This window comes from Limanda limanda, chromosome 8 (genome assembly GCF_963576545.1).
Source record: "Limanda limanda chromosome 8, fLimLim1.1, whole genome shotgun sequence".
Lineage (NCBI taxonomy): Eukaryota > Metazoa > Chordata > Actinopteri > Pleuronectiformes > Pleuronectidae > Limanda > Limanda limanda.
This window is the reverse complement of record NC_083643.1, coordinates 29,152,142-29,169,714: the sequence shown is the minus strand read 5'-3', so window position 1 is coordinate 29,169,714 and position 17,573 is coordinate 29,152,142. Positions and strand designations below refer to the sequence as shown.

Here is a 17,573-nt window from a genome sequence, read left to right as displayed (position 1 = left end):
CTTTTTTTTTATCATATATGTTATAAATTAGGCAGACCACTATTTACCATAATTGTATGTTATAATTCGTTGTCGAACAATAACCATATAAAAAATAATGATAAAAGAAAGAAAGTCCATTTTCCACTCAAATGTAAAGGTGAGGAATATGGGTCGAAGAGGGACGGACTCATTTGTTCACATGACAGCCAGTGTACATATTATGCATATTTACTAATATTATTAGTATATGATTATAAGTACAGATACTATATATCTTTTTTTTATTCAGGAGATGTGTCTCTCTCTCTCTCTCTCTCTCTCTCTCTCTCTCTCTCTCTCTCTCTCTCTCTCTCTCTCTTCTCTCTCTCTCTCAGGCAGGGATCCAGGCATCACGCAGTCATCTGTGGGTGGTGTTAAATCGTAGCTTGTACACGCGCACTGAGGACAAACACACTTGTGCTCTGAGCGTCAATCCAGGAGGAAACCAGCTCTATGGCGATGAAAATGGATTTAAGTGCCATCATAGAGCAGATGGAGACGGACAGGCAGGACACCGCTCTGACTGCTCTACAGAGCTACACCAAGGAGGTAAACACCAGCCCAACTGCATCTCTGCAGCGAAACATCAAGTTAATCGTAAATCTATACATTAATGTAATGTACATGTTGTCTGTTTTACGCAAGCAGCTTCTGTCCTCGCTTTATGTGTTTAGCTCAACAAAGACATGTTCAGTTAAAGTCATGATGCTCACATAATCCTCATTAGGACTGGACTTTTCTAAGTCATACAGTGTTGTGGAGTAACAGTAAACATGTTAACATTATTATTGAGTGTAACATTAGTGTAAATGTTGCCGTTAGCCATTAGCCCACAACCACCTGAACACCACGGTAAAACCATCAATTTAAAGGTAAATGTTCTCCAGTCCCTTCTGACTGGATGCCTCTCAGGTCAGAGTGAAAGAAACATGTATGTGTTGTGTTTCACAGCTGACGCATAATGGTGAGTATCAAGAAAATAAAAGTAGTGAAGAGTAATTGTATAATACCTTTCACAGATACTTCAGCATGGGGACTAGGGGTTCGGCTTCTAGCATTGGTTGGGTCGTCCACCAGTCATAGGGGCTAATTCTCAAAGGCAATAGGATTATGTTCTCTGATGCACAAATATAGTCTTCTACCGCCAGGTCAAATCCTACTCTACTAAAGAGGAGCTTAGTGTTAAAGGAGAGCTGCACGATCTGCTGTTTGCCTGCGCTGATTACTTGTATTTCTTTAAACGGTAAAAGGTCTGTATTTATATATTGCTTTTCTAGTCTTGATGACCATGCTCTATCACCCATTCACACACACATTCATACAGCGTTTTTCTGTATCTTGCCAAAGGACCTTTTGGCATGCAGATGGCCGTTTAATTGGAAAAAGTTTACCCTTCCCCTGCCTTACATCAACAGTGGATCAAGTCCAAAAACAATAATCTAACTTTTCAGTTGCCCTCTGTTCTACAGTTTTAAAAAAATCTATATTATCTCATTGTTGAGGTTTTGCAGCAAGACAATAACATATATATCAGCCGAAAAATTTCTGATAAACACACCATCAACTATTTCGGGCGAAACTGTACTGTAGAGTGCTTTGAGTGGCCATCAAGACTAGAAAAACGCAATTTAAATTACTATCCACCGCACCTCATTTATTTTAAGAGATACATAAGCTTTAAACTACCTACTGGTACTAGAACTTGACCTATATGGACATTTTCGAGTTTCGAGTCGTTGCTCTAGACATAGAGCAAACCATCCTCTAACAACAATGTCAGTGGTTAGAAGCGAACCCTAAATTGCCCCTGATGGTTATGCCGGCAGAGTGTGACTGATGTGTGATAGAGGAAGTGCTGCACTTTCTGTATAAATGTGTGTGTGAATGGCAAAACTGTACTTTAAAAAGATTTGAGTGGTCATTAACACTTTATAAGCTATACAAATAAACAATAATAACAGTGGACATGGTTAAAGGACACTGTTCATTGGACAGTACATGTGAATAGCAGTCTTCAGTTTGAAAAAGAGACACCACACCCTCCTCCGATAGAGGATTGTGACGATTCCCCATCATGATTTATGATTACCTCTTTGTTTTAAGGTCTTACAGTTTATGTTTTCTTATTATTCCCCTGCTTCTCCCTCTCTTCCTCTTCTGTACTGTTCTGTTCCTCTTGTCTACTCCTCCTTAAGAATATCCTCTACCTCACACTTTTTTTTGTGCCTTCTCTTCAGATGAACCAATGCTTTACATTCAGCAGGGAAGCGGAGCATGACAGAGAGGTATGACTGTTAATCTACTTGATTTTAGACAATGAAAGAGTTGTTGGTAACTTGCATACATTCTTAAGGATCTTAAGAACTTTGAAGCTTTAAAATGTGTAATAAAATGTCTAACTTGATGTCACCAGTAAAATAACACATGGTTATTTATTATCGCTCTCACCTCCTCTGTATCATCTGTCTCTCCTTGTGTGTGCATTCCTGGTGCTCTAGGAAGGGGAGTTACAAAAGGTATGAATGTGGAAAAACTAATATGTGTATGCTCTCACTCTCAATGCGAGAGAGAGAGAGAGAGAGAGAGAGAGAGAGAGAGAGAGAGAGAGAGAGAGAGAGAGAGAGAAATGAAAAGATAGATGATTCAAATGTCAGTGAACAAGTATCTCTCGGGAAGTGGGATGTTGTTTGTCTGTATGTTCAAACAAGGTGACAGAGAATCTTGTGTATTTTTTCAGTTTATTTCTGAGGCTCTGTAGTGAGATGTTACTTAACTGAGTGTTAACACAAATGTAAATATACTATTTGTTAAATTGCTGAAGTTTGACACGACTGGCATCCGTTGATATTCAAGAGACTAATGCACCAATTAACCAATGCAGCTTTGTAAGTTGTAGAGTTGGTTGCTAATGGCAATATTGTGAATTCAATTGACTTATTTCATTTACTTCAGTTTAGAGTAATCAATTCTGAAATTATGAATGTCAGCCCGGCCAGAGTGACACACCAGCAGCATCACACTGCCTGTCTGTGCATGTTCTCTCACTACGAGGATGTAGATGCTTTTCAATGCAACTTTATCAAACCCCAAATGGAAAGCATAACCATGCCTTAACACATGAGCAGCTATGTGGCCCGATGAGACAGAGAGTGACTGAAATAGGAGTGAATGTGTTCCATCAGACATGTGTGAAACAGAGACTGCAACTTAAAGCATTCACTGGTTTTGGTGCCAGTTTGAACTGTTTCTTATTTTTTTCAGTTCGCTGAGCAATATTTTTGTGGTCTTACAGAATTTTTTGGGCAGAGTGACTCTCAGTGAGGGTGGTTCCAGGACTAAAATCTCAATCAGTCCCATTCAATAAAAAATGTATGGTTCATTACCCTCAGTTCAACCTAACCACTGAGTGGTACAAAATAAATGTAAATGTGAGAGCAGCAGCCAACACGATCAGGATCCACCATCAAGACCGGGTGCCACTATAGTCCACAGTCATTGTCCACTGCCGCCATCAGGATCCACCATCAGCTGCCACCTCGATCGTGGTCCACCAGCACTATCAGATGCCAACACGATACAGGAAACGCCATTATTATCACGATCACCCAGCACGATACAGAATCTGCCATACAGGATCCACCATTACAATCACGATCCCTGATACGCGATCCACCGATCATAATCACATATGGTTTAAAAAGTGGTAGATTTAGCAAGCAGCGTCAGGGATGGGGGGAAACAAAATTCTACTCAAGGAGCAGACTGCTACACAACAGTAGCAAAAATGATCAGATCAATGAAGTTGAAGTTAATCTAAAAGTAATAGTAAAAGTTACATATTCATATTAATATAGGTTGTGATCTGTCCATTTGTAAAACAAACGTTGTAAAGTTTAACCTGGGTTCCTAATTGCTTGGTGTTAGGCTGTGGATTTGAAAATGCATTACCCCAAATTATTCTAAAATTGTACACATTTATAAATCCTATTTTATATTTTTTGATGATTTAACACACATTGGTGACTGTTTTAGGTCTCTGGGGGCAGCTGTGACTGAGGAGGTGAAAAATTGCCCCTCATAGAAAAAGTGCTTCCCATAGATGCACGCTATGAGTGTGTGTGTTAATTGGTGAACTATAACGCGTTTTGACTGGTCATCAAGACTAGAAAAGTGCTATATAAATACAGACCACATTCAGACTCAGACAGAGCAGCAAAGCATCAGCTTCACAAAGTAAACATTGTTGCTGTTGTTCAGTTTAGCTATAGAGAGCATAAGATTAAAACTGTGGTCCGTAGGAAAAAAGAAAAGTAAGTTAGTTCAAAGTTCAGGCTTAAACATAGGTCAAGTACAGCTCATGTGTCATCGCGTGCTTTTCTTATCCGACAAACGTGCACACAGGTAGCAATCGCCTGCAAATAGACTGTTGGAACATATTAGCAAGATGAGCTTAGCAGACGCATTTATCAGAGCCAGGATAAGCTGCCAGGAGACATAGGACTTTGAAAACTGTCCTTTAACGGCAGAGTCACAACTACTTGTACAAAAATTAAAGTAGTCAAGAGGGAAATAAATCAAAGAGCATCTCAGCCATGGAAAATACTCAATATACTTTATGTACAGTATTGAGACAAGCAGCAGCTTCAGTCCAGTGTTCATTACATTGAATGGGTGAAACTGCTATGTTAAATCCCCTATTTACTTCTTTGCTTCCATGAAACAAACACTTGATTTGTTTGTTGTGTGACACAGCGTCTGGGGGAGTTGGTGCTCGGTTTCCTCAATAGGGAGTTGCAGCCGTCCTGTCAGCTGGCATGTCTAGAAACACTTCGCATCCTGACCAGGGACAAAGACTGCCTGGACCCCTTCATCAATGGCTCGGCCATGTCTACTCTTGCCCGCTACGCTGGCATCGTTGTTGCCAGCACTGCCACACATGCCCACAGCAATCTGATGGAGGACCAAGGTAAGCCCTGCTGCCAACCACGTTTGCACGTTTTACGATTTGTTTTTGCAAACATCGTATTGTTTCTTCTTTTTATCATCTACAGCATAAATTTGTTTTGGAATTACTAAACAAAAAAAAGAAAAAAAAGTTCATCATCTGTTCCTCAATTCTTCACATAGATATTTCAACGTAACACAGTTTAAATACAGAATGTCTCCGATTCACTGCTGGACTTTGGCATTAATTCTTTCTAGTCGAGGGTGAGGGGGAAGATGCAGAGGAAGTGTCGAGTGAGTTGATGAAGGGAGCGTCCCCTCCGTCAGAAAGTCCTGACCAGGAAGTGATTGTCGAGGCTCTCAAGTCTATATGTAACATCCTGCTACACAACGAGACGGGACAGGTCAGTGTGCTGTATTTCTCTTTGCAAATTTACATGAAAACTTCAGATTGTATTGGTGACAATCTAAACCCTGTACTTGGATGGGTGGTTGGCAGGTCATCGCAGCAGATCTGCAGCTGATGAAGGGTTTGTCAGAGAGGCTGAAACAGTGTAATGATTCTGCCTGGATCCACGAGGTATGGATGTCAGTTAGCTAAATATTTTCATGTTGACTTTTTTGACATCTGTAGCCTCAAAACAAGAGCACTCATAATAATAGTGCACTAATTCGATGCTTTTGTGTGTTTCTGCATGAACTGCCAGGTTGTTTGAAGCTTCAACCTTGTTTATGAAAAATATTTGTCAAACTACACAGAACACAACACCTAATGATACCCTGTGCAACAGATACCTTCCAGCTGGTACCAAATAAGCTCTGAGGTTTGGTATCCAGCCCCTCACTGAAGTCAGACAGTGAGTTTGTGTCCGTGTGTGCTTTCTCTGTCCAGGTGCGGTTCTTTGACCTGCGCCTCACCTTTCTGCTGACTGCCCTCAGGGTAGACGTCAGGGCACAGCTAGCACAGGAGCTTCATGGCATCAGTCTGCTAGGTAACTGATTTCATGTTGTAATAGAAATTTCCATGACAAGCACACAGTTATACAATTCTCTCTCTGTAAGTTTAATTCACGTCTGCAGACGGGCTCAAAGGTTATATCACGGTGACAGATACAACACAATGGCCTCGAGCCATGGAAAATCCACACATTTATACTAGACAAGCTCCTCCTATCACAAGAGCAGAAGGTTATCCAATCAGCTCCCTGGATGTCCTGATCAGAATGCTCAGACATTCGGTCTCAGGCGTCTTCGTTGAAGTTTGGTCAAGATGCTCAATGAATCTTGTCCCAGACGCTTTGAGTGACCCCTGGGGAGAAACATATTTTTCAGAGATACCTTGACTCTGGCCAGCAACACCTAAACTCCATCTGCTCCGTCTCCTTGAGTGGCCCCTGCTGTGAACCTTTTGGTTAGCTACATCTGAAGGCTTCCAGGAGGCAATACACATAGTTTCCTGTCGCAACAGTCTTGACTTAAAGGCTCCATTATGCTTCTACGTATCCGTTACGGACATACGAACGGCCGGATCGGACGGACACTTTTTCATTTATTGTTGTCCGTGAAAACAATTCACCGCCAGAACAGTAGGTGGCGCAACGGAAGACAAGCTTGGAGAAGCCTACCTCACGAGTAATCAGAAGAAGTCCACGCTGTTTATTTACTTACTCACCACTTTCCTCCAACACAGTGTAGCTACGATGGCAACTAAATAAATAAAGTGACACCCAGCAGGTCAAAATGCTGATGTAATCGTTAGCTAGCGCAGCGGTTCCCCGGTCTTGTTTCCGAACTGTGTTGCTAATTCCACAGCTTGAAGCTACACGGAGCAAGCTAGCTTCCGCCCCAACTAGCATCAACCCCAGCTTCCACACACAGTCAGCAGGGACTCCCGATACTAACTACTACCCAGTGTTTGCTTCTTTTTAGCTGACGGTATTGTAGAAACAGTGTCATGATAGAAGTGGAATTAAAGTTGTGACAGCGGGTTTTTGCACTGTTACCACCGCAGTTAGCATGGTGGCTAGCTCCCTTGCCTAGCCCGCTAGCGCCGTTTTGAAAGCTCGTTATAACCATATGTGAACGTGCACACATGCCGTCAGTGCTCTAACGAGCCACCGTCAGCCGGACAACTCCGCTGGCTTAACACACACGTCACATTAATCGTAGAATCGTAGTTGTGTTTGTGTTTATTGTGATACAGGGAACGAAGCAGGAAGTTTGAGGTCCGGAAATGACGTTGTACGGAAATGATGTCGTTAGCGGACCAATCACAGCCAAGGGCTGTCCGTGGGGTCTCCGAAATAAACACGGACCGTTAGAAAAATCAGAGGTGCACAAAAAGGCGCTCGGAGAGGGCGTTCCACGGCGGATAGGGCGGTCCCGTCTGTCCGTATCCGAAAAAACGCAGAAGCATAAAGGAGCCTTAACTTTAAGTGAACAGAAAACTCATCAGTTCATACATTCCTTTACATAGATGTCTGTTCTTTCATTAAACATATCTAAATACAGAAATTCCCATCACAATGTGTAACCACTATATCTCCCTCTATAAATACTGATCTAGTGACCATCATCAACATCTCTTGGTTACCAGTGTCCAAGTTTACCAATGGTGCAATATAACTCACCTTGCAGTTCTCCAGTGTCTGTAATACCTAGGATTTTTATAAAGCAATAACAAGACAAATGAAAAATCATCGCACATAAATTGACAAGTTCTTAAAAGGAGGAAAGGATCCATAAGAGGATGGTACAAAGTGAATACATTGGCAACTTCTCCTCCTGTGTGTTCCAGGCAACCAGTTGGATGTGACACTAGGCCTGTGTTGGCCAGACACATTGGAGACGGCCAGGGCAGGATATGAGGACGTCCCACTTGAAGAACTACCCCGTTTGAGCCGGGAACAAATAGAACTAGCCATGGAAATTCTGAAAATACTATTCAACGTCACGTTTGACACTGCAAGGCGTAAGGTTGACGAGGTATTGAAGAAAAGTACATTTATTTATTATGTATTTTTTGTCATGTTGTTATTAATATAATACTTACAATTCTAAATATTATATAGTAATTGCATTTAGTAGCTTACTTTCTGTATATTAATAGAATTACTTATTTCAGAAAGACCTGCAGCTATTTTTATTTTATGTGCATGAACCCATAAAGATGCAACACTGTCATATTTCCCAGGCTTGTTCACTCATTCTGTTGGGACATCTGGCTAAACTTTGTGAGGCCTTCCCTCAGAGTTAAATGTACTTACAGTGATTTACATGCTGATTGACACTAAAAATAAATTTAAGCTGAGGCTGATTTGATTTGCCAAGCTGAGGGGGACATGAGTGCCAACAATCCATCCAACCAATCCATCAAGAAGGCATTTTAAGATATTTTGTGGTATACATGAAAACACAGACTTGTTGGTGCTGTGAGAGCAAGGGTCTGGGATCATCACAGACAGAATAATTTGATTTATTCTCAGGACACATTGAATTATTTTGATAGTTGAGGAAATATGGTAAATTCTCATCAATCAGAGATGTGTGCCAATAAGGCCCCAATGGTAGGGTGACCACACGTCCTCTTTTTCCCGGACATGTCCTCTTTTCGAGACCTAAAAAATGCGTCCGGCAGGGATTCCAAAACAAACGGTATTTTGCCTCGTCGCAAAAAAAATATTAATAATTTTTTTTTTTTTTTTGCCTCGTCGCATATTTGTGTTTCTGGGTCTTTCACATAGCCTACTAGTTATTTCGGCCTTCCAAGTTCTGGAAATGGTACCACCCTTACGTTCCACCTTCTTGCGCGAGCTGACTGTAGAGAGAGTCTGTCATTGGGGGACTGATCTCAGGGTTGCCAGAGCCACGATAATTATCCTCCAAATACGACTATTTTGAGCCTTTGGAACGTAACTTTGCCATTTCCAATCTGGCAACATTGAGCACCTTGCCGCTTCCACTCCGTGCACTGTTTACAACAGCACATTACATCTGCAGCCATGCCTAAACGTAAATGTAAGTTCACGGACGAACTAAAAAAAAAATACCCTGCAAGGACTTTCATACCTATTTGATAGGCAATCGCCAACTCCTGGGTAAGATTCAGTCTTCAGAGAAATATGGCCAACCACTTGAGGAGGACTGAAAAGTGTCTTAATTTTCTTATTTTAATATGTGGCCATATAAGTAATTTATTATTTGGAATATTGTATTTGTTATCATTATTGCTTTAATATATGAGGAGGACTGAAAAGTTTCTTAATTTTCTTATTTTAATATGTGGCCATATAAAGAATTTATTATTTAGAATGTTTTATTTGTTATCATTATTGACACATTTAAATGCCACAAAAAAGATTTGTTTTACATTTGCACTTTGCAATTTTGTTAAAGTTCAATAAATAGATGTTCATATAGTCATTTGTGTCATTTTTGTCATTTCATTTGTGACATTTGTATGCATTCACATGGTCATGGTGCGGCATGCTATACACTACACCTCCCCATGCCAACCCAACACCCCCCCGTGTCCTCTTTTTTACAAACTCAAATCTGGTCAACCTACCCAATGGGGCTATTTTTTTCCTTTACTCCTATCAAAATGAAACTTTACACAATGAAAGTACCCATGAAATGTAACTTTTTTTGTATTACAAGTTTCTTTTGAAATTAATTTGAATATGCACATGAGCTCCACACTTATTGAATATGTCCTAATTTGCATAGGCAGAAACACCATTCATATGTATGACAAATACATCGGCCCAATCTTCATCCAATCATCCCACTGCCAATGGGTGATGGCAATGCTGCTTTTAGACTGGCCCCTAACCTGAAAACTGCCTGGCTTGGTAGTACCTGCCAGGGGTATAACCCCCGCTGGTATAGTCTTCTGGGTCACAGAGGCAGTCTTTTGGGTCCATACGTTCACTTCCCCCTTTCCGCTCCATCATTTGGTAAAAGATCTGAAGACTATGGAACTTTGCAGCTGTTGACGTTGGAGGGAGAGTTTGAGGTTCCACTGGAGATAAGTTCTGACTTACTTTATCACAGAATCGCCTGTATCTCAGCATCTTTTTCGTCCCTATACAGTGATACTAGAGCTTTTTCACTAGCTGCAATGATGATGCCTCTTCCCACATTTTCCTGTGACTGGCTGAACACCTTAGCTTGTTCGAGAAAGCTAGTGTCTAAAAGCAGCATTGCCATCACCCATTGGCAGTGGGATGATTAGATGAAGATTGGGCCGATGTATTTGTCATACATATGAATGGTGTTTCTGCCTATGCAAATTAGGACATATTCAATAAGTGTGGAGCTCATATGCATATTCAAATTAATTTCAAAAGAAACTTGCAATACAAAAAAAGTTACTTTTCATGTATACTTTCACCATGTAAAGTTTTATTGTGGTAGGAGTAAAGAAAAAAATGTATCCTATTTGGGTGTATTTTGGGCATATTCGATTAGTGTATAGCTCATTTGCATATTAAAATTCACTTTCAAAGAGACTTGTCATACAAAATATTGTACTTTGCATGGGTACTTTCATTGTGTAAAGTTTAATTTTGCTAGGAGTAAAAGAAAAAAAAAAGCCCCATTGGGGTGTATTGTTGCCTGGCCTTATTAGCACACATCTTTGATTGATGAGAATAAAACATATAACCTCAATTAGACATCTCACAGAAACTATCTATGCTGAAAAAAATTATTTTGCAATAAATTCGATTTTTGGCTCCAAAATGAGTTACTTTGCCTGGACTATTATGGTTGTTGAGTCTTTTCATCCCAAACCAAAAGTAAGGCAAAGAACCCCCTATCTGCTGTTATTTGGTTTGTGTTGAAAATATTTATGCCTTTCTTTTAAATATTTCAAACATTTTTGTTTCCATTGGAACCCAACAACATACGATTAGTCAGCTACCTCTTTCTGTTATACCCAAATACATTGAAAATATACACATTTACAGTGAAAGACTTCCACATCCGACCATGTAACGTGTTAACCTGTGTGTGTGTGTGTGTGTGTGTGTGTGTATGTGTGTGTGTGTGAAGGAGGAGACGGCAGAGTACAGACATTTGGGAGCCATACTGAGACACTGTCTAATGAGCCATGCTGATGGAGAGGAGCGGACTGAGGAGTTCCACAGGTAGAACAACACAAACATTACATCTGTTGTCTTGGTCACTCCTTTCATTTAATCATACAGTCATTGCCCTCCATCCCTCTTTTCCTCAGCCACACCGTTAACCTGTTAGGTAACCTCCCTCTGCCCTGTCTGGATGTGCTGTTGATGCCAAAAGTACAACAAGGCTCCATTGAGTATATGGGGGTCAACATGGATGCTGTCAACATGCTCCTGGAATTTATGGAGAAAAGACTTGACGGGGTAAGACAAGACTTATTTGTATCTTCCTCACTATATAAATTAATACAAATATATGCTACTATGATATGATATTGCTTGTTACCCGCCTGGTTAAAAGTGGCTTATCTTCTATCAATCAATCAATCAAGTTTTATTTGTATAGCCCACATTCACAAATAACAATTCGTCTCATGGGGCTTTAACATTGTGTGACATCCTCTGTCCTTAACCCTCAACAAGAGTAAGGAAAAACTACTAAAAACCCTTTTCACAGGTAAAAATATGTAGAAACCTCAGAGAGAGCCACATGTGAGGGATCCCTCTCTCAGGACGGACAGAAGTGCAATAGATGTCAGGTGTAAGAAAACATCATCAGGATTTTAACAGCATCCATTAGGCTAAACATTTTTCAATACTATGTGTCAGGCAGTCCCGCTGCAATCACAGTCTCTGGCCAGCAGCAAGACCACGATCCAGCATCAGGATGGGATCCACTATAATCCACAGTCATTGTCCACCGCCGCCAGTTAGAATCCATTATCAGCTGCCGCCTCGGTCGTGGTCCCTCATCATCCGATGCCAACGCGACAAAGGATCCTCCATTACAACGACGATCAGCTGGCACGATACAGAATCCACCGAACTGGATCCACCATTGCGACCTCCGACACGCGATCCACAATCATAATCCATGGTGCGGCCACAGCTGTGGCCCTGCATCCGCGGGCGCTAAGGCACAGAAACTCCGGGAAAAGGGGTCAAGTTAGTAACATGTACTGATCAGATAAGAATTATCTTGATGTGATAAATATGGAGAAAAGGAAGGAGAAGCAGGAAAGAGAAGCTCCGTGTGTCTTGTGTCATAAATTCCCTGTGCGTCTTAGCATCATCAGGGGTTTTTGCCATTTAATCAAATTTGGAACATCGCACAAATTAGCTCTAACTATAAGCTTTATAAAAAAGGAAGGTTTTGAGTCTACTTTTAAACGAACAGAGCGTGTCTGCCTCCCTAACTGAAAGTGAGAGATTATTCCACAGCAGTGGGGCTTGATGGCTAAAAGCTCTGGCTCCTACTCTACTTTTAGAGACTTTAGGGACAACAAGTAAACCTGAGTTCTGGGATCGGAGTGCTCTAGTAGGTTGATATGGAACTAACATCTCTTTAAGGTAAAGAGGTGCCATATCATTAAGGGCCTTGAAGGTGAGGAGGAGAATTTTAAATTCTATTCTAGATTTAACAGGAAGCCAGTGTAGCGATGCTAATACTGGAGAAATGTGCTCTCTTTTCTTAGTTCTCGTCAGGACACGTGCTGCGGCATTTTGGACCAGCTGCAGAGTCTTTAACGACTTGCTGCTGGAGCCTGATAATAATGAATTACAATAGTCCAGTCTCGATGTAACAAAGGCGTGGACTAGTTTTTCTGCATCTTTTTGCGAAAGGACATGTCTGATTTTTGAGATATTACGCAAGTGGAAAAACGCGGTCCTAGAAATTACTTTTAAGTGACTATTAAAGGACAAATCAGGATCGAAGATCACTCCCAAGTTCCTGACTGTGTCATTGGAAGCAAGGGCAATGTCATCTAGCGCAGCTATATCATTAGATAATGTATCTCTAAGGTGTTTAGGGCCGAGTATTATAACCTCTGTTTTATCTGAGTTTAATAAGAGAAAATTGCGGGTCATCCAGGTTTTTATGTCCTTGAGACATGCTCGAAGTTTAGTTAATTGATTACTTTGATCAGGTTTTATTGACAAATATAACTGGGTGTCATCCGCATCTAGAAGGTAAAATGAAATAAACTATTGAACACAGCCTGGCACTCTGTCAGTAGGTGGAGCTGTGTGTTAACTGATGCGTCCATTTTTAGAATACTATGCCAGCTGGTTGCTACAAGTTACAACAACTCAGTGAAAATGTGTAGAAGTCTAGGATACGTTTGACTACTGACAAATGCAGCTGACAGTATTTTTAATTATTAACTGATATTAGAAAGATCTAATGGACCATGTTCCTTACAGACAGTGGTGGAAAGTTACCAATTATAACAACTTTTTCTTATTCAATAGGATTTTGATTGAAGATTTAATGGTATCAATATAATACACAAGCTCCACATATCATCAAATAACTCATTTCAACAAAACTTCTCAGAAACATGAAAACTTTGATGTTCTTTTCAAATTATTTTAAATGGAGAAGTTTGGGCAATAGCATTGGTTTCTCTGAGCGGACTCCTAGTTGTCCAGGTGATTGGTTGTATTTATTCTACAATTGTAAATGTTTGCTTTTCATTTAATCAGGGCCATAAACTGAGAGAGACCCTCCTCCCATCACTGAACTTGCTGACTGAAAGCAGCCGCATCCATAGAGAGACCAGGAAGTTTCTCAGGTCAAAGGTCTGATGCAAATAACATCCACGATGAAGAGAGTAAATATTAGCACTGTTGGTGTTTTGACGGCTAACGTATGTGTGTGTTTAGGTGTTACCTCCACTGCGTGATGTGATAAACAAACCAGAGGTGGGCAGTGCTCTGAGGAACAAACTAGTCCGTATAATGACACACATTGACACCGATGTTAAGGACTGTGCAGCTGAATTCCTCTTCGTGCTCTGCAAAGAAAGTGGTGAGGAAAATAGCTTTTTCATGGTTTGTTTTAATGATTCATGTCACTCTCTCTATGAGTGACTTTAAGATCATCGCTCACTGCGACATGGACTATGTCAACTCATCAACTATGCAGTTGAACAACAATGTAATATGACTCTATTATTATCAACTCTGTTATGAGTTAAACTCTCTGACCAGCGCTTGTACTAATGTTGAAATTACCGACATTTGGTTGTATCCTGAATGAAAATCTTTGCTCGTGCAGCCTAAACGATCGGCTCATAATTCAGATCAGCCTCATGTCTGATTTAGATATCGTAGCTAGATGAGGTTGTGGCTCGCTGACCAGAGACGTCTTGGATTGCTTTCCTTGACATTGTATTTGTGTCTTTTAATTCTGCTGTATTAACAATAGTTGTTTTTTTTAAATTCAGTGTCAAGGTTCGTTAAGTATACTGGATATGGTAACGCTGCGGGTCTCCTGGCTGCCAGAGGGCTGTTGACAGGGGGCAGAGACTCTGGGATCTACTCTGAAGATGAAGACTCTGAGACAGAGGAGTACAGAGAGGCCAAGGCTCAGTCAGTACTACCTCCACATTGTCACCTAATCTCAGTGCCTTATTTAGTGCGTTTCATTGCAGCATTTCCAAAATACATTTGCTAGTTGAAGTATTAAACATTTACTGGAACCATTGAATTATGTCTAACAGACTAAAGACATTTATTTCTCCAGCACCCACATTGTTTAAATAGAAATTGCACTTGCAACCATCTGAGCACCCATGGGTGTGTTGGTCTTAAAGTGTGCTGTGGTCATGTGTATTGTTAATGAATTGCTACTTTGAGGCAGTGACAAGTGATTGACCACCAAAATCCTGTCTGACGTCAGTGGCACAGTTCGTTGTTTTTTAAAAATTCCTTATCAAAATAGTAATATGCACCCTCATAGGTAGGTGCACCACAAACGAATACTCAGCTTGCTAATACAAATATAGATGACCTTCTCATATACAGAGTGATACCATTGAATGGGAGATGTCATTCTGACTGGTTAATTACATGTTACACCCAAAACACCCCCATGATTCATTAGGTGACCATATGCAATCCTGTGGAAACATGGCACAGTTAAACTAACACAAGTGTAATGTGAAATTTGCTTGCACCATGAGCTTTACACTAAGAGCTCAGATCATAAAACTACAGTATGACCCCGCCCAACCTATCACCTCCCAAAGAACAACGTGGAACACCTCGACTGAGAGGCTTCTGTTCAGAGGTCTGGACTCTGAAATCTTAGAATTTGAATAAATTTGCTATTTTCAATTTTTTTATTTTCTTTCTGTCTGGCTCTTTTTTTTTTCCAGTATAAACCCTATAACAGGAGTTGTGGAAGAGGAGCAGCCTAATCCAATGGAGGGAATGACAGAGGAGCAGAAAGAATATGAAGCTATGAAGCTGGTCAGGATGTTTGACAAACTGTCAAGGTCAATACAAGCTGAAACACACACTCACTCACTCACTAACTCACTCACACATACACACACACACACTTTGACTAAGGCAGCTAGGTGGTGCGGTGCTTGCCTCATAGCAAGACGGTTACCGGTTTCCCAGTATATTAGCTCTGTGATTGGCTTCAGCTTCCCCCGTCACCCTCAACGGATAATGGGTAATGGATGGATGGATGAAACAAATAGACTACATTTAAAATATTGTTCCAAAAGGATGGTATCCATGCAGGAACACAACTGTAATTACACCTGTGATTTTCTATAACTACATAAACAGGGTTATGAATTAACCTGTGGACCTGTTGCATTTGATGTAACACGGCTCCATGTGGTGAGGAAGAAGATATCAACCAGATTAAAACTTTGTAAGGATGAAAAAGGTTAAGAGCATCAGTATCCTGCTGAGCATCAGCTGGAACAGATCTGCTTCTACTAAAGTCAGTATGCTAACCAACTAGCCCCAATATGGCTGGCCTGTCCCGATGAACTTACTCTGCTCAGATGATAAATTATATCTTGTCTTTACAAGACAAGAATAGCTGAAGCGCTTGGCAAGCGACCATCACCACCACCAACTGCCAGTTTTGTGTCAAAATGACGATCAGGGGCTGTAAAAACGTACATACAGAACAATTAAATGAACAGGATTTGTAATTACTAACTTTGAGCAATATCACGTTGAATGGACTCAGTTTTGTATTTAGTTGTGCTTACTGCCATTTTCTCAGTAATTAATACTGTCACAGTGTTCATTGCTCAGGGCTGCATACTTAGTTCAATCTATACTCACACATGCCCTCATTATTTCATTTGAACCACCTTTCTCGGCAGGACCAATGTGATCCAGCCCATGCAGCTCAGCATGGATGGGAAAATGAGAGAGATAACTCCAGATGATCTACAAAACCTCACACACAATCCCGTGTTCCAGCCAGAAGAGCCAGGCAGTGAAGATGAGGCTTAGAAGCATAAATACAGAAATAGCTGTAACTTCTGTGTCAGTCCTGGCAGTTTGATTATTGAAAACATTCACTTGTCACAGGGTGGACAGTTGGGATTAGTTGAGTCATAGTGAAACCACATCATGGAATTTAGATTGAAGGATAATATCACTGGCTTTATGTGCTTCTCTGTCATATACAAATAACCTGTGTTTCATTACAGACTACCTTACAAAAATGTGACTATATGAAATCATACACTTACATGTACTACAATACATGTCCAAAACCATCCTTTTGACAAAAAATAGTAAATGGCTGAGTTGTATATGTAGCCAGTTGATTTTCATAATTGTAAGGTAGAGAATCAGAAACAGCTTGATTAAATCATGCTGCTGTCCAACTCAGCAGGGTTGACTGGGTCTAACAAACAAGAAGACTTGCCTAACTTTATTAGTTCCTCACAGCACAGAGCTGAATGAGTTAACAGCACCATGCCTCTCCACAAACACCCAGTTACTCTAAAACTAACACTAATAGGAGCTTTTAATGTTCAGATTATGTGTAATTTCACCGTCTCATGGGAGCAGTGGAACTGTATGAAAGAAAGAGAGATGCTGCTCGGTTTGTGATGATGGAATCAGCTATTTTCGAGGATAAAAAAACAAGTACTTTAGATGCCTGTTCTTTTTCATAAAGCCCCTAAGATGTTTTATTTTTAGACTTGTGAAACTGCTGACAGATATGTCATTATTTTAGACTGGAGAGGAAATATAATTATGAAAAGAGAGAGCCTGTAATATATAACACATCATATTATATTTAATATTTATATTGTTGTTGTTTAGCTGCCAATAATAATGGGTTGTTATACATTAAATGTCTTTAAATTACAAAATTGTCATGTCATATTTTTGATGCTAACTTTTATTGTTGCACCATCATCATAAAAGGTCATCTATATTTTGAAGTGTACCATTCAAAATACAGTTTAAACCAACCATCTTTCTCCGTTCATGAGCGTCAGTGGCTCAGAAGTTGGAGCACGTTGTACACTAATTGGTGGAGCGTTGGTTCGATTCCCAGTTCGTCCAATATGCAAGCCCCCAAATTGCTCCTGCTGGCTTTCCCTGAATGAGATGCATAACTGATAGGAAAGCTAGACATAG

At 40.5% G+C, this 17,573-nt stretch overlaps 1 protein-coding gene across 1 annotated transcript; it reads left to right on the top strand.

Annotated features, from left to right (window-relative positions):
- The first annotated feature begins 474 nt into the window (after window positions 1–474).
- On the top strand, window positions 475–16,427 carry ric8a (RIC8 guanine nucleotide exchange factor A). Its single transcript, XM_061077140.1, has 15 exons — window positions 475–570; window positions 2,259–2,306; window positions 2,520–2,537; window positions 4,774–4,987; window positions 5,224–5,369; window positions 5,465–5,545; window positions 5,858–5,957; window positions 7,763–7,950; window positions 11,023–11,117; window positions 11,207–11,357; window positions 13,641–13,736; window positions 13,821–13,965; window positions 14,384–14,528; window positions 15,317–15,436; window positions 16,295–16,427. The coding sequence occupies exons 1-15, from the start codon at window positions 475–477 to the stop codon at window positions 16,425–16,427; spliced, it is 1,776 nt and encodes a 591-aa protein (XP_060933123.1).
- The last annotated feature ends 1,146 nt before the right edge of the window (window positions 16,428–17,573 follow it).